The 24,814-nt window shown below is 57.0% G+C and overlaps 1 protein-coding gene across 6 annotated transcripts in view; it reads left to right on the forward strand.

Annotated features, from left to right (window-relative positions):
• NFAM1 (NFAT activating protein with ITAM motif 1) overlaps nucleotides 1-24,814 on the forward strand; it is a 103,251-nt gene that overhangs the window by 72,526 nt on the left and 5,911 nt on the right. For 4 of the 6 annotated variants that reach the window (XM_073882687.1, XM_073882686.1, XM_073882683.1 and 1 more), the window contains 3 exons: nucleotides 9,293-9,628; nucleotides 11,066-11,178; nucleotides 18,503-18,583. In XM_073882687.1, coding sequence (XP_073738788.1) covers nucleotides 9,298-9,628; nucleotides 11,066-11,178; nucleotides 18,503-18,583 — 525 coding nt within the window. In that variant the 5' untranslated portion in view covers nucleotides 9,293-9,297. Of the gene's footprint in view, nucleotides 1-1,943; nucleotides 2,113-9,292; nucleotides 9,629-11,065; nucleotides 11,179-18,502; nucleotides 18,584-24,814 lie in introns of all 6 variants that reach the window. The other 2 variants (XM_073882684.1, XM_073882685.1) reach the window with 2 other exon arrangements.

Genomic DNA, 24,814 nt, shown 5'->3' on the forward strand with positions numbered 1-24,814 from the left:
TTTCTTTCTTTCTTTCTTCCCTCCTTCCTTCCTTCCTTTCTTTCAAGGTGGGGAGGGGCAGAGAGAGAGGGAGAGAGACAGAATCTTAAGCAGGCTCCATGCCCAGAAAGGAGCCCGACACGGGGCTCGGATCTCAGGACCCTGAGGTCGTGACCTGAGCTGACGTCAAGAGTTGGACGCCTAACCGCCTGAGCCCCGCAGGTGCCCCTCTGTTGCTATCTTTCTTTTTTTTTTTTTTAAAGATTTTATTTATTTATTTGAGAGAGAGAATGAGAGATAGAGAGCACGAGAGGGAAGAGGGTCAGAGGGAGAAGCAGACTCCCCGCCGAGCAGGGAGCCCGATGCGGGACTCGATCCCAGGACTCCAGGATCATGACCTGAGCCGAAGGCAGTTGCTTAACCAACTGAGCCACCCAGGCGCCCTGTTGCTATCTTTCTAACACAGAATGCAATCCTGTCAATCCCTGATCCAGAAGCCCACAGAAGCTCCCCCCGAGTTTCCAGGACAACACGTGCCCCCCCTTCCACCTCCCTGAGCCCCCCCAAACCTTACAACTCCACACACCTTTTGAGTCCCCCCAACTACCAATGATGGCGGGTATCTTGTTTCAAGACTTCTAGAAGCTTCGTCCAAGAGCTTTTTGCGCTTAAGCCCCCCGCTCCGCGCCCCTCCCCCACCTGGCTGCGTTCCGCTCTTCCTTCAGAGTCCGGCTGGGTAACCTCACGTGGGAGACTCATCACGATGTCTACAGCCGTGACGTCCGCATGGCGGAACGGCGGGCAAGTTCGATGTTCTTCTTGACCCTTCTCTGTGGTGTCTAGAACTCCCACAGTGAGCATGTTTCCCTTTTATAATGGGGGGGGCGGCTGAAGAATTATAATGAACAAAAACAAAGACCCAGTCCAAGGGTCACACCTCCTGGAATCCGCTGCCCTCCTCCCAGCTGGGTTGGGTCCCCTGCTCTGGGTTTCTGCAGGCTCTGTGACTTCCCTTTATCTTCCCACATACCAGCTTCATCAGTGAGCTCTGCCCAGTGGCGGGGCCTGGCCCTCCCTGGCAGGACTTTGGGTGGGCACCCACCGCAAGGGAGTGCCCTGGTGGGGTCCACCCCCTCGCTCCATTCTCCTACACCCATCCAGGGACAAGGACCAGAACCCCCACTCTGCCTCATTGGTCCTACCACCATCTCCACCCCATCCCGACGCCTTTCTTTGAGGGCAGAGGAGGGTATAAAGGGAGAAACTGAGTCTCCAGCTGTCGTAGGCCACACCCTCAAACGAGCTACGAAGTTGGAGAAACTTGCGTTTTCAAACCAGCTGAAGGAGAGGTGACTGCTCTACCAATGGCAGTTAATACCCATGAAGCGTCTACGTTTCTGGGACCAAACATTTGACATTCTGCACTCGGTTGTGTCCCCGCGTGGCCACGGTGCACCCAGGGTCCAGAGTCTGGAGGCTTTAGAACAGAATGCAGGCAGGCTGTGGATATGGCCCCCAAGGCAAGCCACATCCGTATGCATCTTTGTAATTCGGAGGTGTTGAAAGATGTGACAGCCGGTCTGATAGCAGAGTTCCGAGGGCATCAGCGCTAAAAGCTTCATAATACACACTCTCTGTTCAAAGGTTGCCTTCCAACGCCTGCTACACGCTTTTCCCTAATCAGCCACTTGGCCACGCGCCGCTGTGTTTGATGCGCGGGTCCTTGGAGGACGCCCCTGTTTTTCGGTGGCATCCTGGGATTCATGCTCAGGAAAATGGCCGGAGCCCTGTAATAAAGCCAGCAGCCCCACATTTGTGGCTTCCCAGCAGCCCTTCAGATGGGCCTTAAAGCAAAAAAAAAAAAAAAAAAAAAAAAGGCATGGCTCTGAGAGATGCCATAATTAAATTGGAGGGCAAAACCCCACGCCTAAAATAAAGACCGTGGGAACTGCTTTCTTCTGTAGCTGGAGAATCAAAGTGCTTTCTTTTAAAATCGACCTAAGGGGAGATGGATACTTTTGATCAGCACGTCTGGACTCTCACACACCCTTGGCTGTCGATGCTGATGCTGGTGGCCACAGAGGGGATTGAGTTCCAGGCAGAGTGAAGAGCTGGGGCCAAGGCCTGGGCCAGGTGGGTCAGAGGGGCCGCGAGGAGGCCGGGGCAGCTGCGGAGAGCGGGGAGGGAGGGCGTGCCGGATGCCGGGGGCGGGGGATGTCATCGCTGCAGTGAAGGAGGGGCGCTGGCTGGCCCTTTGGGCACTCGGCTGGTGCTGCCGCAGGACCAGTCTATACACAGGACCACTCACTTCTGCTCACTCACTTCTGCTCTGGGAGCCACAGGCTCTCCTTGAGCTGGACATCAGTAGCTGTCCCCCTTAAGCAGCAGGGTCAGTTCTGGTGAGGACCTTTGTCCCCAGATCCCATAGGCTGCCTGATGTGTCTGCCTATTTGATGACCCAAATCTAGAGAAATGGCCTCTGAATGTTTAGCTCCCTTTAAAGGGGCACAGCTTTTGTTTGAGATATGTTTTCATTTTCCTGCTCTCAGATTTTTTTTTTTTATTAAAGATTTTTATTTATTTATTCATGAGAGACAGAGGGAGAGAGAAGCAGGCCCCCAAGGAGCAGGGAGCCCGATGCGGGACTCGATCCCAGGACCCTGGAATCATGACCTGAGCCGAAGGCAGACGCTTAACCATCTGAGCCACCCAGGCGCCCTCCTGCTCTCAGATTTTAAATGGCGGCATAGGGCAGCGATGAAGAGTGTGGAGTTAAGGACCCTAAGGGACCCTGCTTAAAATCCCATCCCCGCCACTGACTAGCTGTGCTGCTGGGCAAATCTCTTCCTTTCTCAGAGCCTCTGGTTTCTCCTCTGCAAAAGGGGAGGGTGCCCCCCCCCAGGGACAGTAGCGTTTTTATCATCATGCAGCTTAACAGCAATGCCTGAGTCTCTGTGCAGGGCAGGGGGAGTCCTGCAGACCGAGAGGGTGACTCCCCAGTCCTGGGAGAGGAAGGGAACAGGAGGGCATTCTGAGCAGGGGCAATAGCATGACCAAAAGCTCGAGGGCGCCGCAGGCCTGGCGTCTGTGGGGGAGGGAGTGGAGGGCAGTTGAGCTGAGCTGGTGGGGCCCGGAGGCATGGCCTGGATCCTCCAATACAGGGACTTGCAATTTTTTTTTTTTTAAAGGTGACCCAAGGGCGCCTGGGTGGCTCAGTCGGTTAAGCGACTGCCTTCGGCTCAGGTCATGATCCTGGAGTCCCGGGATCGAGTCCCGCATCGGGCTCCCCGCTCAGCGGGGAGTCTGCTTCTCCCTCCGACCCTCCCCCTCTCATGTGGTCTCTCTCTCTCTCTCTCATTCTCGCTCTCTCAAATAAATAAATAAAAATCTTTAAAAAAATAAAGGTGACCCAAAGTTAAGGAATGCACGTTATAGCACGACCCTGTCTGAACCCAGCTGTATGAGTATAACTGAAACCAGGTCACAAAAAGCGCCCTTATTACTCACAAAATGCTCCATGGTTCTATGTTTTTAAACTGCTTGTCCTCACCACGTAAATTGATTTCAGCCTCCTTCCTGCGTCCCCTCTGCTGGGGCACCCCAGCAGGGTCAGCAAGATGGTTTGTGGTTTCCTCGGGAAGCAGCGGAGCCAGGCAGCTTTCTGGCGGGGTGGGGGCGCAGGGAGAGGAGCCCAGATTCTGGAACTGTCAGGTGGATGTGGGGTGCTTTGTGTAGGGGGTGTGGGGGACAGATAGGGTGGGCATCCTTCCTACATCCAGGCAAGTCTTTGATTGTGAATCCCTCGCCCCAGGGACTTGGCATGGGGTCCCTGGGCCAGGGTGGGAGTGGGGCCCCTCCAACCAGCTCTCAAGATTAAAGTTCAAGTGGCCACAGATTCAAAAGGAGAACTGAAAAAAGAAGGATCTGATGCCAGTGGGCAGTGGACAAAATCTTTCCCAACAAGGGCAACAGATAAGCAGGAAGGGGAGAGGGCAGGAGGAGGCTTCTGGGGGGGGCAGGTTCTCCGTGCCTGCACACACCGGACACCTGGCAGGGGAGCCTGGTGCACCAGGCCCGGGGTCTGCACCCCAGGGGGTCCCCCACTCCCCTGTGGCCAGGCCAGGGCCCAAGGTGGTAGAGAGGCTGTCATGTGTGGAGGCCACCCCATGCCACGTGTGCCCTGCCCTGTGGGCCTGGTACTTTCTAGGCAGAAGGCTCAGGATGGCATTTGCCTTTCTAGACTCAGCGAGGACTCAGGGCTCCTCTGACTTCCTTGCCTCTTTCTTGTCGCTGCGGAAAGGCAGCCTGGCCCTGTGGCTGCCTCAGAATGTTCCAGCCCCATTTCATCCCATGACCACCCTGTCAGGTTGGCATTGTTGCTCTCCTGTTTTTTAGGGGAGACACCAAGCTTCAGAGAGAGAAAGCCACCTGCCCAAGTTTGCACAGCCTTTGGGTGGCAGAACCAGGGTCCAAACCCAGGCCTGATGCCTCAAGAAACTAGGTTTTCCCCAGGCACCCCCTGACCCCATATTCCTGGCAGGGTCCCAGGCTTCTTAGCAGTCTTTGGAGCTGCTGAGAAGTGAGGGATGGAGGACGCGCCTGTAAAGCCGTGTCACCTGAGCTGCCCAGTGGCGCTCTCTGTGCTTGCGGGGGGGCAAGTGGGGGGGGTGGGTGCTCGAGGATGCCTTATGAGTAACCAAGCTCTGGGGCAGGGCTGGGCTGGGTTGGGGGCCCGGGGGAGCAGGTTCCTCTCAGGCATCATGCTACAACTTGTTCCCGATCCCATCTCGGGCTGGCCCTGCTCCTCGCCCTCCTCCCTCCATGGACCTGACCCTCCAGGCAGGGGTGCCCCCTTCTCTGCTCTGCACCATCCACATTGGCGCAGGCTCACACTTCTCCCAACCTCCCCCTGGAACTGCCCTTCACAGTTCTTCTCTCCTTCTCCGACCTGCACCGGAAAGAGTGGTGTGCTCGGGCAGGTGGGAGATCCGGCCGTCCTCTCTCTCATCCCTCCTTGACCTGCCCCATCTCTGCTCTCACGGGACATGGCCGCCTCCAGGCCCTTCTCCCTCTCAGGCAGGGAGCTCTGCGAATTGAATGAATCCATCTCCCTGCAGTGAACAAACCAGGCTCCTGGCCACACTTTCCTCCCTGTGCCCGCCCTGCCCTAGGCCGCGCCGAGGACTCACCCGCCTCCTGGGGAATTATCCGAAGAGCAACTTTGTGTTGCTCCTGCGGCCCTTTAGGCCTTTGGTCTCGGGGACACGTCCGCCGGCACCTGGAGGGAAAGCCAAGCCAGCCTGAGCTCTTCCGGCGCCTCTGCCCTATGGTCACTCACAGTCAAAACCAAGCCCTGGTTCTTCATATCACCAACCAGAGTGACAGCCAAAAGGCTGAACTTGATGCACGCTGGAGGTGGTGTCTGGGACCTGTATGAGAATAAGGGGTGAGGGCCCTCTTCCCTTCTTCCCCCCAGGCTCCCTGGTGGTCCTTCCCCATGTGTCAGCTGGGTGGAGAGCGACAGGGAAGGAGCAGGAAGAAGGCAAAAGAGCCCTGCTGGTCAGGGGCTGTGGATAGCTGGCCCTGTGCCCCGGGCACTCGCAGGGTTTGTAGTGGACCCCCTCGGGCACTTCCATGGGTCACTGGGGTGTGCCAGCTGGCCTCTCATGGCTCTCCCTCCCTCCCTCCTCAGCCCCAGGAATCCGAGCCCCCCCTCCCCGCCTCACTCCTCCTCCCTGGGCTCTGTGCCCCTCTTGGCGGCCCTTGAGCAGAATCTAAGAGGATCCCCTGGCCGGCTCCCTCTGCCCCGGCCCACCTTGTTCCACAGGAGACCTGCTCCCTTGGCTTGAACAAGGGACAAATGGTGATACAGCCGCCACCAGGTGCAAGATGGACACCAGCCACTGTGCCATCCCCGTGCACTCAGGGGGCATGCCCCAAGCTTTGGGAGGGTCCCGCTGGAGCCCCTCTGAGCCTGGGGTGAGAAGCAGGTGCCCGAAGGGCAGTTCGGGTGCCCCTGCAGCCCTCTTCAAGCCTCTCTGCACCCCTGGTCTCTGTCATGCAGCCACCTGGCCTACAACTGGGATAAGCTGTGACTTGTGCCGGGAATCTGATGAACCCCTGTCCTCAGCATCTGATGTCTGCTGTGCTGTGGGCCATGGTGAACACTCCCTGCCCTGTGTCGGGCCATGCTCCACTGTGTCCCTGACCCCACTGCTCAGCCCGGGGGGCTGGTGTCACATCCTCGGCACCGACAAGCCTGGGCTCAAATCCCGCTCCACCACTTAGGAACTCTGTGGCTTTGGGCCTCTAAGACCCCCTCGGGGCTTGTCTGCACAGTGGGACTGCTAATGTTGTCTCAAAGGATTGTCGTGGTGTTCAGTTGACATGGGCCTGTGTCATGCCCAGCCAGAGTATGCCTTCTATATCTTTCCTTGCCCTTGTGTCCTTGGGCTATTTCTAACCTGCTGTCCATGTGTGTTCCTGCTTTCAGTTCACTGATGACCTCCAGACCTCCAGGTCACCAGCGTGTCGCTCCCCCACACCCCTAGATAGGCTTAGTGGTTCCCTCCCACCAGCCCTCCCAGCCCTGGCTCCCTCTGCTTCCCTGTTGCCAGGCAGGGAGCCCCTCCAGGCCGGGGGTGGGACCTGTGACCTAACTGGTATCCCTTAAATGTTTGTGGGAGTAAACAAATGGTAGCCGCAAGCAATTTGTGGACACAGGAATTACTATGAATCTCTCTATAGCACTGAACCCTCATGGGGGGGGGTACTTAGCAGTCAGCTGGACCAGCCTGCACCCCAGAAGGGGCGTGCACTGAACCCTCATGGGGGGGGTACTTAGCAGTCAGCTGGACCAGCCTGCACCTCAGAAGGGGCGTCTTGGAGGGACGGTCCAGGACGGGGGTGGGAGCTAGGCTACGGTGGTCCAGGCTCTGGGGTGCTAACACCCCCGAAAAAGAAGGGGCAGTGGCGGCCATAGGATGCACCATCGGGCCAGAACCAGTCTCCTTCTCGGCAATGGCAGGCCTCCTCCTCCTTGCTTTTCACCTGCTGCCCCCAGACTGGCTGCCCTTCCCCCATCGACAGAGACTGCCTCCCTCCTCCCTCGGACTGTGGTTTCTCCCGAGGTCTGAGGCTGTCCTCTAGGGCAGACCCAAGCTGGGGCCGTGCATGGTCACGATCCTAACCCTCTGACCTTAAAATCACGAATCCTGGAAGCATACAGAACGACAGTCATCCGTTTTTAAAGATTTCCCCCAAATTGTGAAGATAGGCTTAATCACACTAACACATTCCATCATTTTCTAGAAGGATACCTCAAATGCAGAAAATTTTTTGAGACAAATGGATGGATGGCTTCCTGCCAGGACAAACAGCCTTATAGTATGGCCAGTGTGCCCAGTCTCCCCGGGCCTCTCAGACACACCAAGAAGAGAAGCAGGATGCCCCCCCCGGGGGGGGGGCGGGGCGGGGGGGGGGGCGAGAAGAGCCTTCTGTGCCAGCCCTGGTGTGGTCACTTTCCTGGTGGTTTTGTCAGGTTCCCACCTCCCGACCCCCAGCAGGGAACACTGGCTGCCTGGAGAGCCAAACAGGAGAATGTGGCTCGAAGTCAGAGTGGGTCCTGAGCTGAGTCTGGAGGACTAGGTAGGAGTCCCAGGCAGAGGGGCCTGCAGGGGTGGATGCAGCACGCAGGAAGTGGCCCTTTGGGGAGGGGGGAAGGACTGCAGCGTGGCCTTGCCGGGGAGGGCAAATCAGGTCCTTCTCAGCCCTCGGCCCCTTCTCCTTCCCTGGGATCACGCAATGACCCCTTCCTCCACCCGCTGCACCCCTGCCCTGGCTGCCGCGTCTCAGGCAAGCTTCAGCCCTGAATCAGTGCTCCTTGTTTTTAGGAAAGTATGAACATAATGTTGTAGTCAAGCCACAACGACCACCCTGCAGTCGCGCCCAGAGACATCAGGGACCTGTGAAATCCTTCCCGCCCCACTCAGCAGAGGAAAGCCCTGGGTCCCAGCCCAGGGGCTCCTCCAGGTGTGAGCATCGTCATATTCACGCAGGACAACGAAGCCGGTCCGCTGGGACATCCAGCCCATTCCCTGGAAATGTCACTGCTCTTCCTTCTTTGGAGGAGGGGCGATCTCTTTAGTTACTCAACAGGAAGCTCAAAATACCAGTGTGGCCGGAGCTTCAGGGGACTGACTGGTTTAGAGGGCCACCTCTGCTCTGTCCCCAAGTCTTCCAGAGGCCTGGCCTCGCCTCCCCTGGGGACCCAGTGCAGGGCTCAGCGGAAGAGCCCAGAGATGAGTCCAGCCTGGCCTCACACCAGGCCTGCACCCCGGGCAGGGGGCCCTCGATTTCCCCAACGAAATAAATCTGGCAGCTCCCTCTGAGTAACTCAAATGCGTGATCTTCTCCCGATTAACAGCCTGGCCGGCATGTTCTTGGCTGCTTGCTGCCGACCTCAATTTAGAACAGTTCGGCTGCTGGAGAAGGAAGGTGCTAGGGGACGAGGCATATTGAAGCTGAGGGGGCTTGTGTGCCTCCGGGAGCCTGCCGGAGGGTGGGAGGCCCAGCCGGGCAGGTGCCACTGTTTTCCTAGGAGACTGTGATGAGGAGGGGTGTCCAGGTGTCCAGGAGGGAGGAGGCTCCCCCAGGTACCTGCCTTTGTAACAGTCATCGAACGTCCTGGTCGTGGCTGCGCGTGGGGCATTGCTCGTTACAGTCTACAAAAACTTGACAAATTCTTCTCCAAGCTCTGGTTCAGGGCAAGGCTTGTCTCTCCTGATGCCTGGCATGCCTCCTCCTTCAGGCTGGGGGGAGCCATGGCTCCCCTCTGTGTGTCCACTGCCAAGAAGTTCTTCTTCCTGCCAGGAAGCGTTTCTTTATCTTGTCTCCTGCCTCCTTCCTCTTCTCATCCTTCAGCAGCTTTGGGTCTTCTCAAACTGGGGCTTTTATCCAATGTGGCTTCTTGGCCTTTGAGCAGGAGAGTGGTTAGGACTGTGGGGTCTGGAGTCCGCCCGCCTTGGGCGGGGTTGTAGCTCGACTCCGTCCCTGCTGAGAGAGTGAAAGCTAGCAGCTTGACCTGCCTGACCCTCGGGTTCTTCCTCTCTGTGAAGTGGAGCTCTTACACACTTTGCCTTGGGTGTGTTGGGGGATGGAGAGTTCTATGTGTAAAGCACTTGGCACAACGCCCGCACACCGTGACTGCATGAAAGGTGTGAGTGTGAGCCGAGGTCCTTGGGAGGAGGTAGAAAGGACTGAAGCGACCCGGAGGGTAAGCTCCCACTCTTTCCTTTTTCTTCCCCTGCAGGAGGGCAGATGGTGAAGGTCGTGAACCACACTGGTGCGCCCATTTTGGTCTCTCTGGCCAACAAGGCCATTTCCTTCGACTGCAGAATCACCTACGCAGACAGGGCCAGATTCGAGAACTTCACAGCCTCGTACTTTTATATGGACCTCCAGAACCGGAAGAGCACCAGCGAGCGGATTAAGTGCCTACCCGACCTGGGCAAAGAGAACGAGGAGCATGCTCTGAAATGTGGGGTCACCCCCAAGCTGCCCAATGCATCGGCCACGGGTACCTACTATTGCTCCGTGGAGTGGCCCGAGTTCCATAAAATCAGCGAAGGCATCTTCATCCTGGTCAGAGGTGAGGCTTCCTGCAGGACCCAGAGGTTTCACACAGCAGAATTTGGGGCCTAGGATATAAGAGGGGAATAGGAGCACCTGGGTGGCTCCTGGGTGGCTCAGTCGTTAAGTGTCTGCCTTCGGCTCAGGTCATGATCCCAGGGTCCTGGGATCGAGCCCCGCATCGGGCTCCCTGCTCCGCGGGAGGCCTGCTTCTCCCTCTCCCACTCCCCCTGCTTGTGTTCCCTCTCTCGCTGTCAAATAAATAAATAAAATCTTTAAAAATAAATAAATAAAGCGGGTCATATCTGCCTCATCTATCAGATTTGGCAAAACACAAGTGTCCTCAGGGCGCCCCTGGCTGCACAGGTTTGCTGACATCTACCTTGATTTGGGAAGGGCAGAAGCCTGGGATGCAGATATGTCTCTGGCCACGTCTGGCAGGTGCCTGAGAGAAGTCTCTGGCACTTCTCTCTGGCACCTTGTGTGTGTGCGTGTGTGTGGGTTGGGGGGGGGTGAGTACAAAATTGGGCTCATGCACATGTGTGTCAGTGGCAGCCCTTGGCTCACGTACGTATTTCTGGGAAAGGTTCCTAGTTTCATCACATCCCCAAAGGAGTGATGACTGTAAAAAGTTAACATCGGCAAAGCCATGAGGCTGTGACCTGCCTCTGTGTTTCCCACCAGTAGGGGCTGGGATTTGGGGGCACCGTGGAGCTGGACTGGCCCGGATGTGGCTAGGGGCCCGGGCTTCATGGCAATACCCTGCCCGTCAAGGGCTTTTATGGGGATAAATGAGATCCTGCGTGCAAGGGCTGGTGTCTGGTAATAGGAAATGTTTGATAAATAACAGACACGGATGTGCCTGGCACGTGGTTGGCACTCGGCAGTTTTTTGCCAGCCAGATGGATGGAGGGAGGGAGGGAGGGAGGGAGGGATGGAGGGAGGGAGGGAGGGAGGAAGAGGTGAAAGAATGGATGGCTCAAGGGAAGGGGCCGGGCTGGGCCCTTCACCTTCCCCTGGTGCAGGCCAGCCCCCTGCTCAGCCCAGGCCAAACCCATTCCCCCACCCTCATCACACCTGCCCACGTGACCACCTTTCCACACACGGAAAACAGAAGGCCTGAGAGATGGCGCGACTCGCCCGGGGTCCCACAGGCAGCTCTCACCGGGGCCAGTTCACTCCGAGGCAGGGACACTTAAGAAGCAAAAGATGTGTTCCTTGACCTTAACAAGAATCAAGGCCTCCAACCTAGAAAGGGGCTTAGCCAAAAGCCAGTGTGGGAATGAGCACCTTGGTAGGGGTGGGGGTTTGGGGGGCTCCTTCGGGGGGGAGTGTTGTAAGTGGAGTCCTGGGTAAAGGAGATCGTAGGGATTGGGGGCCTGGGGGTTGGCGGGGTGGGGTGCGCCCCAGCCTTAATCAGGTGACTAACCCTTCTGCTTCTCTGCCCTCCTCCTAGACATAGGGTACCGAGGGCCCCCGCAGGGCTCCCAGCAGCTCCTGCTCTTTTGCTTCACTGGCATCCTGAGTGTGCTGAGCATCTTGGTCACAGCCCTGCTGCTCTGGAAGAAGGTAGGGGATGTGGATGTGCACGCCCAGCAGCGCCGCCCCTCCAGCCCATTCACTGTGGCTTCGGGTGCCTCCCAAGGAGTAGAGGGGCCGCCTGCCTGCCCTGCACGGCATCCCAGTGGGCCTCGGTGAGGGGGTCTTCCTCGTGGCCTCCCTGCACCGGGACCCCACCCTCACCCACCCCCATGCTGCTAGCTTGCCACCACCGGGTCCCTTTGGATCTTGCACGAAACCAGGGCCCGTCAGCCTTTTCCAGGCCACGGGTCCTCCTGAGTATTTCAGTGCAAGGCTCAAGCCCCGTTTCTGGCTCTTTGGATTAGGAGGCACCATCCTGGTTTTCTGGGTCCCTAGCACCCCAGATGGGAGGAGGAAGTGTTTCCTAAGAGCCACTGTCTATCAGGCACCCTGCCGCGCGCTCTCCTCCGTGTCCCACCGTAACTCTGCGAGGGACGTTTCTTTCCATTTTACGACTCTGGGAAGCGAGGCCCAGAGAGGTGGTGACTTGCCCAGGGTCACACGGCAAGCATGTGGCGGAGTCAGGGCTGGGGTGCACGTGGATGGGGCAGCTTGGTCCAAGGCTGCAATGGCACCAACACAGGGAGGGTTGTCTCCCCACTGGGCTCTTGTCACTCTCGTTGTCACCCAGCCCTGTGGGTGGTGGTTCGATGCCTGCCCTCCCTGCCAGGCAGTAAGGTGCCCTGAAGACAGAGGCCGAGGTGAGCTTGTTTCCGTGCCCTGTGCACGCCCAGGCGTAGGGGGTGCTCAGTAGATGTTTGTTGGGCAAAAGAATGCGTTACCCAGTGGGTGCCAGGTTCTGCCGGTTTCGGGGGGGGAGGGCAAAGATGGCTGTCAGGGCCCCAGGCTGCAATTTGGACCCCTCTCCTGGCTCCTTGAAAGCCTCAATCGGAACAGCCCGGGCCAGTGCTCCCCACCCTCTAGGGACCAAGAGCTCCTCTGCTCCTTGGCAGCCTTAGGGGCCGAGCCTGGGGAGCAGCTCAGCTGGCGAAGGCCCTGAGTGTGGGAAGAGGGCTCTGCACCACCATGGGGGTTCCTTGGGTCAAGAGAGGCTCAGCCCCTGCACCCAAAGGGCCGGTCCCTGTCCGCACCCAGGGAAGGGCCCCTGAGATGGGATTTCATGTGTTGACTCGTTCAACCCATACTGAGCACCTACTGATTTCTGGGCCCTGTTAAGGCCCCGGGGCTACAGCAATGACTAAAATGGATCCCCAGGAAATCCCTGCCTTCGTCAAATTTGTATTCCAGCTGAGGGGAGACAGACCATAAACAAACATATAAATAAGTAGCATAACGGATGTGATAAGTGTTGGGGGAAAATACAGCAAAACGAAGAGAGTAATGAGTGTGGGAATGAGGGAGCTTGCGGGTTTTAATAAAGAGTCAGGGAGGGCCTCCCCACACCACACCTGGAAGGAAGGGGGACGGGCAGACGTTAGGAAGGGTGTGTCCAGCAGGGGAACAGCAGGTATGGGTGCTCTGAGGCAGGAACTGCAGGGAGGCCCCAGGTGGGTGGTGCGGCCTGAGTTCAGGGAGCATTGACTGGATTTACTCTAAGTGAGCCGGGAGGCCCCGCAGGGCGTAGGAGATGTGGAACAGGATCAGATTGATCCCGATGGACCCTCCGGCAGCTGTGAGAAGCAGGGGGAGACTCTGTGAGGAGCTACTGCTTTAGTCCAGGCAGAGGTGACCGAGGCGCAGCACTTCTGGGGAAGCGGTGAGCAAGGCAGGTTAGAGGCCAAAGGTGGAGCTGGTGAGATTTGCTGAGGAGGTGATACAGTCTGCTGGAGCCCCCTGCTTACAAGGGAGCCACTCAGCCTGGGCGCCTGCAGGTCAGGACCTGCTGAGGTGAGTGTCTGGCAGACCCCTTGTGGGACCGAAGAATGGGAGAGGCAGCCCAAGGTCAGCGGGAGGAAGGACTTGCCTGAGCCACATGGCCAGTACACGGCAGGCCTGGGACTTGGACCCGGGCCTCAGTTTCCCACCTTGCCTCAGGCTGCAGACATGATCACTCTTCCAGAAAAGGCTCCAAGGTGATAAAAGAAGGTGAACATGGCCACTTGATTTGCCATAAAACTCTGGAGGCTGCCCTTCCTGCCATCTGTGAGCCGGAGCCTGGTGAGAGCCTCAGCCACCCCTCTAGTTCCTCTCCTGTGTCCCGTGATCCTCCTTGGGACGCTGCAGATGTGGGGTGTGACCCTGGAGTGACCGGTTCCTAGTTTGACTCATTCTGCTGACAAGCCGCAGAGGGAGTCCACTCTGCTCCGCCCAAGGAGCAGGCACTGCTCTGAGGTCCCGCGGGGGTCCTTGGCCCCCTGGCTCTGGCCTGGTCACGGGGACAACTGAGCAGTGAAGACAGAAGATGATGGGAAACGCTCCACTGGGCCTCCCGTGAATCCCAGGTTTAGGACAGAGACCCACCCGCCACTAGGCCCACTCTCCCTCCATCAACCAACATGTGCTGAGCACCTACTGTATGCCCAGCTTGGCTCTCATCCCCAATATATTTCTTCCCCCACCCCTGGTGCTCTGCCCATGATGGTAGCAGGTAGGGCAGCTCTTTTTTTTTTTTTTTTTTTAAGATTTTATTTATTTGAGAGAGAGAGGGAGAGAGCACAAACACGGGGAGCAGCAGAGACAGAGGGAGAAGCAGACTCCCCGCTGAGCAGGGAACCCAACATGGGGCTCGATCCCAGGACCCTGAGATCATGACCCAAGCCGAAGGCAGACACCTAACCGACTGAGCCACCCAGGCGCCCCGGTAGGACGGCTCTTGACTTGTTTGTCACTCAGCGACTACTGAGCAGCTGGTGGGACTGGGGTGTAGACACAGAGACCGTGCGTCAGGCAGGGGTGGTGAAGGACCCACGCTCGGGCTGTGGACCCCCACACCAGGCTTGTATGAGTGAAGGCACAGGTGCCTTCCGTGGGTATGAAGCATAGCAGGTGAGGGGCAGAATCGGGTCAGGTCAAGACCTTGACCCCGAGCCTTCACTTCAGCAGCTGCTCTGCAAAAACAGGATCGTAATGGCTGGATCTCGGGGTCCTGCAAGGTCAGGGAGGCACCCGGCGCAGAGTAGGTAGGTGCTCAGTAAAGTCTGGGGAGGAGGAGGGGAGGGGATAACACTCAGCCCGGCCTGGCTTCCGAGCCCAGCCGCTCCCCCTGCTGCACGGCTTCAGCGACTCCTAGCCTGTCTCCTTCCAGGAATAGCTCCTGAGTCTCTAGTGCATGCCAGGCACCGGGCTAAGTGCCAGACACAGTGGAAAGCAAGACAGATGCAGCCCCCTGCCCTCTCATCAAGCTACAGCCCTCTCTGAGCCTTGCTCGCCTCCTCCAGAAATGGGGCTAAGGATGGATTTTCACCCCTCACCTGGAAAGGCAGGGGAAGAGACAGCATTTGGGAGGCACCAGCTGGGTGCCTGACCCAGAGTGGGAGTGCAGTGCACGGACGCTTCCTGTCTTCCCTCCCTGCACATGGAGGAGGGAGGGCTGGGGCAGGAGCCTGGCCTTGAAGGAGAGAGAACTCAGAAGGCCAGAGGCCAGAGAAGTCCCCAGAGCTCCCTGGAACCGGATCCAAATTTGGGATGCGGACCCTGTGGATGCCGCTCCAGAGTTGGGCGGGCCCCGGTGGCCCTTCATTCACAGGCCAGCGTGGTGCGAACTGAATGCAGGAACAGAGCACGCAGGGGGGGCCCCCCAGCCAGTGACCAGGCCATGGGGGCCAAGACGAGAAGACCAGGGAGGAGGAGGCACGGAGGACCCTAGGAGCCCAGGCAGCTGCGGATAAATGAATGGAAGCCGGGAGCTCCTGGCCCAGAAAAGGCAGATGATTCCTGCCATGAGAGCAGGCCAGAGGGCTCCCCCCCCCCCCCCCCCCCCCCCAGCTTGGGGATGGATCAAAGTTGGCTTCCCAGAGCAGGCAGCCTCCGACTTTGATGGCTGACCCGTCCTCACCCCCTCAGGTCACCCTCCTCCCCTGCACACTTCTTCCCTTGTTTCCTGGACGCCTGGGCAGCCCTGTGCTGATCACCTGCATCTTCGCGGCCTCTGCTCATCGCACATCTCAGGCCCCTTCCTCAGAGCACTCCCCACTCTGTACACTCCCCGGTGATTGCTCTGATCCTGGGGTGACGGTCCTCACCCCTGACGCTGCCCGGGCCCCTCCTCGAGCCCCAGATCATGTCCACCGTGTGAGGCCCACGGGCATCGGCGCTCACTCTCCCTGGCACCGCTTCATAGCGTCCAAGTCTTCCCTGCCTAGGCAGATGGCGCCATGTCCCCAGATGCTCAGGCCGAAAGCCTTAGAGCTGTGCTTGGCTCCTCCGTCTTCCCCCGCAGCAAGCCCTGCACACGACCTGTCTAGGATCCAGCCCCTTCTCCCCTGGCTCATCCCCCAGCCCAGGGCTTCCCTCACTCCTCACCCAAATACAGGTCTCCCTGCTCCCACTGGTGTCCCCTCCAGCTCTGCTCCCCGCACCTGTGCTTATGTGTTTGCCACTGTTTCCCCCACTATAACTTAAGCCCCAGAGGGCAGGGGCTTAGTCTCCCCCCTTGCCAGGGGGAGCCTGACACATGCTAAATGGTTGTGGGAGGGAGGCATGGCTTAGTTAAGTGAGCGCTGAGCCTTGGAAGATGAGTCGCAGGTGGCCAGGTTGTGAGGTGGGCAAGGTGACAGTATTGCTCCCATTGTACAGAGGGGGAAATTGAGGCTCTACAGGTTTCCTGAGCTGCTGGTGGCCACACTGATTGGTTTATTCATTTGAAAATCACAACTGGGCAAATGTTAACGGCAGGGAACAAGGCACCCGGGGAGGGCAAGGCTGGCTCCAAGGGGTGGAGCATCCTCACCCCTGCAACAAAATGAACCCATCTGATTTTTCGAGGGGGGCAGCCCCTGTGGGCCGTAGCCCAGGCCTCATCTCCCCGCCTTCTGTGGCAGTGCCCTCGCCAGCCTCCCGACTCATCTGCTCTCACCTTTTACTCCCATTGGCCTCTTTCTATCTGACCGTCCATCCTTGAGCATGTCCCTGACGAGGGATATTCCCGCCCCCATGCGATCCCCTCGTCCCTGTGGTCTGCGGCGCTTTCTCAGACTCTCGTCCTGTCTTCGGGAGACAGGGCGAGCCCTCAGAAGTCTGCCCCCCGCCCCCGGCAGTCGTGGGGCTCCTTCCCACAACCCCACAGTGGCACTTGCCTCCCTGCAATCCCACCGGTGTCAGTAGAAGCACCACGGGGCTGGGCCTGGCTTGCTCGCCACAGGGCCCAGAAGAGCCCCTGCCCACGAGCTCACACCCACCAGCCCTGACAGTGTCCAGGCCGACAGGCTCAGCGAAGGGAGAGGCACCAGCCGTCCCCACCCCCCCCCCCCGGCTGTCTTGAGGTGAGCCGTGGCCTCTGACTGTGACAGATGCCTCAGGAAGCAGGCAGTGAGGGGGAGGGACACTAGATTTGGAAGAGGACACCTGGGTTCCATCCAAAGGCAGTCATCCGACTAGCTGGACAGGCCTCAGCTCACCCCTCTGCGAAGTCTACTTCCTCAGGCTATAAAGAGAATTAAATGACACTAAGAGCGAGTCTCAGGGGGTTTTTGTAAACTGTAAAGTGCCACACGGAGGCCAGCACCGATCTAACTGTCCATGAGACCCACACGTTCGTACAAAACAGAGGGGCGAAAACTCCAGATACGGTCAGGCCAGCATCTTGGTGAATCACACAGACCTGGGTTCAAATGCTACCTCTGCCATGGCTGGCTCTGTGGCCTCAGGCAAGTCTCCTGCCCTTTCTGAGCCTCCCGGTCCTCAAGTGTGGAACAGAGACCACGTGCAGACTCGCCTTGCAGGCTTGTCGAGAAGCACGTTGAGACAGGGCAGGTAATGCGTTCAGAGCGCGCCCCGGCTGGCATCCGGTGAGGCCCCCTCTCCTGAGCCCCGATCAGGCTGTGACTGGGGTGGTTCTGGCTTCTGCCTGGAAAGCTAATCCCGAGTACACGGGCTGGGGATGGGCAGGCGGCCAGAATTTTTAATTAGCTCCTGCCCGGAGATGAGGCTGTTGTTGCCGCGCGGTTGGCAGTGTGGTGCCTGCACGAGGCGGGGTGACCAGGAGGCCTCCCTCGGCCTCGGAAGGAGCTGCCCGTCTCCCGGAGCCCGGTGCCTCCCCACGGGCCCAGCGCCCCCGCCTCCACGGCAACCAGCAGAGCCTCGCCTCGGCCGGCAGGAGCCTTCTGACGCTGGCCCCTCCTGGCCGCTCCTGCGCGAGGCGCTCAGATGCCTTCCAGCATCCACGCTGTTAGCTGGGCCCCAGAGCCGGGAAGCTTCCCCCTCTCTCTGGCCACGTCGACTGTCTTTAAGTTCCCCGAGACCTTTAGGTCTTGGCTCTCTGGTCCCTCTGCCTCCCCTCCCTCTCTTGCCAAAGGTGTTCCTCAGCCTTTAGGTTTTAAACACTCCTTTCTGGGGCGCCTGGGTGGCTCAGTCGGTGAAGCGTCTGCCTTCGGCTCAGGTCGTGATCCCAGGGTCCTGGGATCGAGTCCCGCATCCGGCTCCCTGCTCAGCCGGCGGTCTTCTCTTCCCTGTCCCCGCTGTTCATGCTCCCTCCCTCTCTCTCAAATAAATAAATAAAATCTTAAAAAATAATAAGCACCTCTTTCTGCCAGGTGAGGCATTTGTCCCCCAGAGTGTGCCAGGGGCTCTGTCCCGTCGGTCAGTGCATGAACCATACTTGAGTCAAACTGAATGTTCGCCATCCGTCTCCCCACGAGGCCCTCAGTCCCAGGCAGGCAGGGCCGCCGTCCACCTCTCCACACCGCCTGGCTAACCAGAGGTGGCTGACAAGGGTGTGTTTGTCGGCCAAGGGCCGCCTTGTGCCACCTGAGGGCCACGCACTTATCCCCTAGTCACCTCCCTGAATCCTTGCTACAGTCTCGTGAAGGAGGGTTCCTTGCTGAAGAAATTGAGGCCCGGAGAGGGGCAGGGGCAGAGGGGGACCAGACATCTGGTCTGGCTGGCACTTGCTCAGGACCACCCCCAGCAGTCAGCTCCGCAGCCGGGGACCCTGGCACCCTGGCACCTGGCACCGTGTCCCTGAGCCAGGCACTGCATCCGTGGGCGAGGCCTCGTGGCGGTCTCTACCATTTCCGGTCTGTGCGGGCAGATGAGTGGCGTGATGTGGGTCTCGGAGGCATTTGCCGCGTTTCCTTGGGGAGGGTGGGGACGAGGTGCTGAGTGGCCTCCTGCCAATCTGCCATTCTCTGCCCTGGTGGGGTCTGTGGGGTGGGAGCCGCCCATCCCCGGCCCTGACAGACTCCTTTCCTCACAGAAAAGGATGCAGGCTCCTCAGAAGCACTCGGACCCGAGCGCCCACAGCCAGCAGCAGCCTCCGGACGAATCCGTCTACACAGTGAGTCTCGGGGCCTACGCTCCCTCTGCCTCTCTGAGGTCTGGCGCAGGGCCCGGTTCCCTGGCTGGGTCAGGTACCAGCCGTGTTCCTTGTCTGCAAACTGGGGACGAGAATTTCCACCTGGTGGAATTTCTGTGAAGATGAACATGTGCGTGGCCCCTGGCCCCCGGGCGGCAGGTAGCTGTGAGGTGCCCCCGGGCCCCCCCTCCTCCCCAGCTCACCCCTCCACTTCTGGAACAAGGGGCAGCAAGGCATGAAGAAAGTTCCTTCATCCGACCGAATGACGTTGACCAGCTCACCAACCCCTTCCTGTTTGGATTACACAAGCGACATCCCAGCAACAACAAGAAATCGCAGAGAAAGGAAAGGGTCAGGCACCATCATAAGTCCTAACACATTCACCGCTTCTCAGTTCTTCACACCTCCCCCACCCCACACGCAGACCTTGTTTTCTATCCTTAAACTCAAACAGAGACAGGGCCCGGCCCGGGATGTCGTGTCATAAGCATTTCCTGTCGCTGCACCTGTCTCCGTGTTTACCTGGGGGAGGCTCAGCCCGGTGCCCTGGGTGTGAGCCCGCCCACCAGCCAGCACGCAGGCCCCCTGCCCTCGCCCAGTGGCTGCGAGGGTGATGAACATTTTTTTTCAGTTCTGTGTGTTTTAGTTCCGCAAGGAGCATATGCTCATTGTAGAGAAAGTGAAGAATAAATACCACCCAGTGTCAGCTGGGGTCTTAACTCTGTGAGCTCTAGAGCCACCAGGTTAGGATCTTGGCTCCGCACCTGGCAGGTGCGAAGCCTTGCCGGGGACCTGCGGGTTCTCCCGGGGGCGCGTTCGAGGGCTGCCCCTGCACGAGGGTTCTGCCTGTCCGTGCTGTCACCATTCCTGTCGCCACCACCCAGACACACACGAAATTCGAGTCCCCACCGAGGGTATTCGGAATATGACCCTGTTTACTGAGGGTAGGGACCGATGGGGTTGAGGCAAAGCGGATGTCGCCACAGAACCAGCAACTCCAAACAGAACGCAACACGGCCAGCCCTCGGACAGCCTTCCCCTCCAGCCTGGGGGTTTCCACCAGCCACTGCTTCCCACGTGGCCTCAGATTTCCCCATATTCTCTCTTCTCTCCCAGAAACTCATGGTATTTTCCCTGTGAGGAATTCTGGTGTCAGCTGTTGAATAAAAACATTTCTCTCTCTCCACACACACACACACACACACACACACACACGCACACACACGTGAGATCTCTCCCTCTCTCTATATATATACACCTACACACACACATATATAATATATATGATATAGATAGACATATCTATAGATCTATAGATCTATATACTATATAAATACATATACATATATGTATGCATATATATAAAGAAAATAACCATCATCCAGGCCTATCTTCCAGGATAAATACTAGTAACATTGTCTTCTATAGCTTCCAGTCTTTTTTCTATAAATACACACAAAAAGACCCCTACACACACTCACACGCACTTTTTTTTTTGAGTAATACAGCTATTTTTGTTCATGTTACAGTATCTCAAGAACATCTTTCTACACGAATAAATATCCTTCTACAAGCGCACTTTCAGTGGAAGAGACTCACTCCTTCCTGCACGGGACGTCTTTCCTGCCTGTGTTTAGACTTCTCTGAGGTTCAGGCAGACTTCTCTGGAGTGTGGGGAAGAGGCTCAACTGCCTCGCCGAGTTGCAGGGCGGCTTTAAGAGATTTCAGAACAGAAAGGAGGCGTGAAGGGAGGTAGATAAGAATGGCATTAACAACAGGGATAATGACGTCAGGAGCCTTTGTCGAGTGCCTACGATGTGCCAGGCACTGCAGTAGGAGTCTACACCTGCTATCTCACTGGTCCTCGTATTAGGGATTGAGGATACAGGTGATGTCCCCAGTTCACTTGTATTTTCTGATTGCCTATTGCTGGTATGTAGACATATGATTGGTTTTTGTATATCAACTTTATATCCAGTGACTTTGTTGAATTCGTTCATTAATCCTAATAGGTCTCTGCAAATCCCTTTGGATTTTCTGTGAACTCAGTCTATTCATGTCACACGCATGAATAATGGAAGTCTCATTGCTTCTTTTTCCTGTCCTCATACTTTCAGTTCCTTTTTCTTCCTTTCTCTCACTGCCTCAGACCTCCAGTGGGATGGTGAGTGGGAAGGGTGACAGTGGGCATCCTTGTCTTGTTCCCAGTCTCCGGAAAAGGATTTTTGTACATTCCTCCTCTACTTTCTTTGGATGGATACTTGGGTCATTGATTTTCAATCTGTCTTCTATTCGAATCTATGCACTAAAGTCTATGAGCTTCCCTTTAAGTATGGCTTTAGCTGCATCCCACAAGTTTTGATATATCGTCTTTTCACTATCTTTCAGTTTAAACTTTCTGTTGAGAATTCCTCCTTGCCCCATGGGTTGTTTAAAAGTACTTTGCTTCATTTTCAAATGTTTAATTACTTTTTAGTCATTGTTCTTTCTTATTTCTTGCTAATTCCGCTGTGATCAGAAAATATATTCAGTATGATTTTAATCCTCTGAAGTCTTGAAACTTGCTTTGTGGCTCAGCTTGTATTCCGTGTGCACTTGCAAAGAATTTGCATTGTGCATGGCTGACTAAGTGTTCTATATATGTCAATTAGGTCAAGTTTTTTTTTCTTTAAGATTTTCTTTATTTGAGAGAGAGAGAGAGAGAGAGAGAGAGAGCACGAGCAGTGGGGAGGGGCCAGAGGGAGAGGGAGAAGCAGACTATGCTGAGCAGGGAGCTGGTGCAGGGCTTGATCCCAGGACTCTTAGATCATGACCTGAGCCAAAGGCAGACACTTAACCCACTGAGCCACCCAGGCACCCACCAATTAGGTCAAGTTTGTTCATCATGTTGTTTAAAATATTTCATTAACCTTATTGATTTTTTTTTTTTGTCTATCAGATGTTAAGAGAAGTGAGTTAAATCTGTCCGAATGATTGTAGATTTGTTTATTTCTCCTTTTAATTATATCAAATTTTACTTCTTATTCATGTGGGAAAATGTTCATGACATATTGTGACATGAAAAAAAAAGCTGTGCCAATCCAATTTGTTTTTTAAAAGTGATCTATTAAGGGGCATGGATTTGGAGTGGGTCAGACAGACTGGGGTTCAAAGCCTAGTTCTTTTGCTCATGGGTTCTGCTACTTAAACTTCCTGAGTCTTTGTTCCATAATTTGTAAAATAGGGCTTAACAGTAGAATATTGCATTTACAACTTGCAAACATGCTACAATTTCTTCCATCCTGTATTTCTTGAGCTCGCATCCCTCTCTGGCGACCCTGTCCTTTCTCCACGACTCATACCAGAAATGTCACAGCTGTCTTCCGTTTTCCTCTCTCCTTTCTGACCCACTCAGTCAGGCTTTCTGCCCATGTATTCATCAGAATCTTCTTTCTCAAGGTCACCATCGACCTCCACATTGTTAAATCCAACGGTCAGTTCCGGGCCCTCAACTCCTTTGATGAATCAGCAGCATCTGACACTATCAAGCTCCCTCTCCTCCTTGACACACTTTCTTTACTTGCTCCTGGAACATTCCACACCCTCCTGATGCCCCTGCCCCCGATTCACTACTAGGCCTCCTTAGCTTCCTTCCCCTGGTTCTTCCTTAGGAACCAGTGGAACTCTGACCTCTGAACATCAGAGTCCAGTCCTGGGGCCCTCCTTCTTTGATCTTTGATCTTCATCCCCTCCCTGGAGAATCTCGTTCAACCGCAAGGCTTGAGAACATCTACATTCTGAGAACGCCCACATTTCTGTCTCTAGCCAGACACGTCCTCTGAACACCAGAGTCATTCCATTCGAGTCACTGCCTTCTCTCTCAGACCAGCCTCTAACTCTTTACCAACCCAGGGGCCTCTACTCATAGTCCTCTTTGCAGGGACTGACTGCCCCGTCCTTCTAGCTGCTCAGGCTGAGCATCTGAAGTTGTCTTTTCCTTCCCTCCATCCCTGCTCATATCTGACCTGTCAGCACATCTTGTTTCAAAGCATGTCCTTCCCCACACCTTCACACCCCTCCAGTGCTGATGCTGGTGGGAGCCACCACCATTTCCTGCCTGGTGTCCTGCAGTTGGTTTCTGGTCAGCTGGCTATTTTTTTTTTTTTTTTTTTTTACAATTTACTTATTTATTTATTTGAGAGAGAGAGAGAGAGCGCGAGTGCAGGGAGGGGCAGAGGGAGAGAGGGGCAACTTTAGCCGACTCTGTGCTGAACATGGAGCCCAATGAGGGGTTCAATTTCACAACCCTGAGACCAGGACCTGAGCCAAAACCAAGAGTCAGATGCTTAACTGACTGAGCCACCCAGGCGTCCCCCCAGCCGGCTTATTATTATCCTTGCCCTTGGGCAGCAGGCAGAGTGACTTTGCTCAAGCACAGATTCCGTTCATTCTGCTCAGAGCCCTTGCTGAGTCCTGGTCCTCCAAGAAGCAGCCACTAAGCTGGAGTGAGCCCGAAATTGTCTTATTAGGGAAAGCACTTAGGAGGGAAAATGGGGAAGGCTGGGCGAGCAGTCAGACCAAAGCAGAGCTGGTCCTGAGTGAGGGAGCCTCGATGCCACGCAGTCTAGGGAAGGCTCAGCAAGGCCCAGGAGTGCCCACGGCAGAGAAGTCTTCTGTCTCCCGGGGTGGGAGGCTGTGCTGGCATCCCCGCTGTGCACAGGGCCTCTGGCCTCCATGCACCCATGATGGTGGGTTCCAGAGCCCAGCAGCTGGGACCCTTGGTCAGTCCTGGTCCCTGGAGCTGGAGCTCCATGAAGCACATTCTCACAGCTGCTGTGGGCCTCTGAAGGTCCCCGCCTCACTTAGAGTCAACGTCAGAGCCTCCACAGAGCCTCCCCGAGCTCCCCACACCCCAGCCCCATCTCCTCCTGTCATTCGCTGGCTTCCTTGCTGCTCCCCAAACAGCAGGCATGCCGTCGCCGTGGGGCCTTGGTGTTGGCCGTGTCCTCTGCTGTTTGCAGCTGTCCACGGGCCGCTCCCTCACTCCTCAAGCTCTGCTCCTTCGGCACCTTCACAGGGAGGTCTTCCCTGAGCTCCCCTCTAAAATTGCAAGCTTCGCACCCCCTCCGTGGCCCCAACCTCCCAATCTTCCTTCTCGTGTCCCTCCATGGCCCTTATGGCCACCTCTTACTTTCGTGATTGTGCTTTGTCTCACACGGTAGGTGCTCAGCAGTCGAGGGCCCTATGGACAAGTGGAGGGCCCTTCTCACCTTCCAGATGCTTGGGTTTCCGTGCGGCTCCGTGCTGGGCTCAGGCTGGGCACCCCGGGGCACACCACGGCACACATGGGGCATCAGCTTTGTGGGGTCACTCTCCCTCAGTGGCACTTGGATGCCTCCCCTCAACTCTGCTCCAGCCTTGGCTGTCCTGCTACCCTCATTCCTGCTCACTGCGGCGGGGGGACCTCACTGACACACCGCCAGTGCGGTCGCTTCCCACTGAGGAGCCTCCAGGGGCTCCCCACTGCCGGCTCTCCAGCCTGGCACGAGCAGCCTTCACTGGACGGCTACCCCAGCCCTGTCTCCCAGACTCTGGCCCCCACCACGGGCGGCTCCCTTCAGACGTGCCAGGACCCTGCCCTACTTCTTCTCTGCCGAGTACTGCTCCTTTCCAAACAGCACCCCCAAATTGCACCCCTCCGCCCCCGGGGTGCCTTGTACAAGTCTCTATGTGTGGGTGCCCACGAGAGTGAGCTCTTGTGTTTCCTTGGTCACAGGGAGGGGGGTGGGTCTTACAGGGGGACCAATGTCTAGAACCCTCAGATTAGGTCTTGGCCCACAGCAGCTGACTGAAGCTTTGGCTTCAGCTGGGCTAGATGGAGGCTTTGCCGTTGACTTCACACCTCTGTCAGGGCTGACAGCCATTTGGGTCAGCGCTGTTCCCCATGGAGCGGCAGGAGGCAAAGGACTTGGAGGGCCTGGGTCCCAGACAAATAGGCCTAGCCCAGCCCAGCCCAGCCCAGCCAGCACAGCCCAGGCCAGCACAGCCCAGCCCAGCCCAGACCGGACCCCCCACCACCCCAGCCCACCGCCCAGCCCAGCCCAGCCCAGCCCAGAGTGTAGCCCAGCCCAGCCCAGCCCAGAGTGTAGCCCAGCCCAGCCCAGGCCAGCCCTGCCCAGGCCAGCCCAGCCCAGCCCAGCCCAGCCCAGCCCAGTCAGCACAGCCCAGGCCAGC

The sequence above is a fragment of the Callorhinus ursinus genome, unplaced genomic scaffold, assembly GCF_003265705.2.
Source record: "Callorhinus ursinus isolate GAN/ISIS: 27379988/994484 unplaced genomic scaffold, GSC_fseal_2.0 scaffold48, whole genome shotgun sequence".
NCBI classification, from domain to species: Eukaryota; Metazoa; Chordata; class Mammalia; order Carnivora; family Otariidae; genus Callorhinus; species Callorhinus ursinus.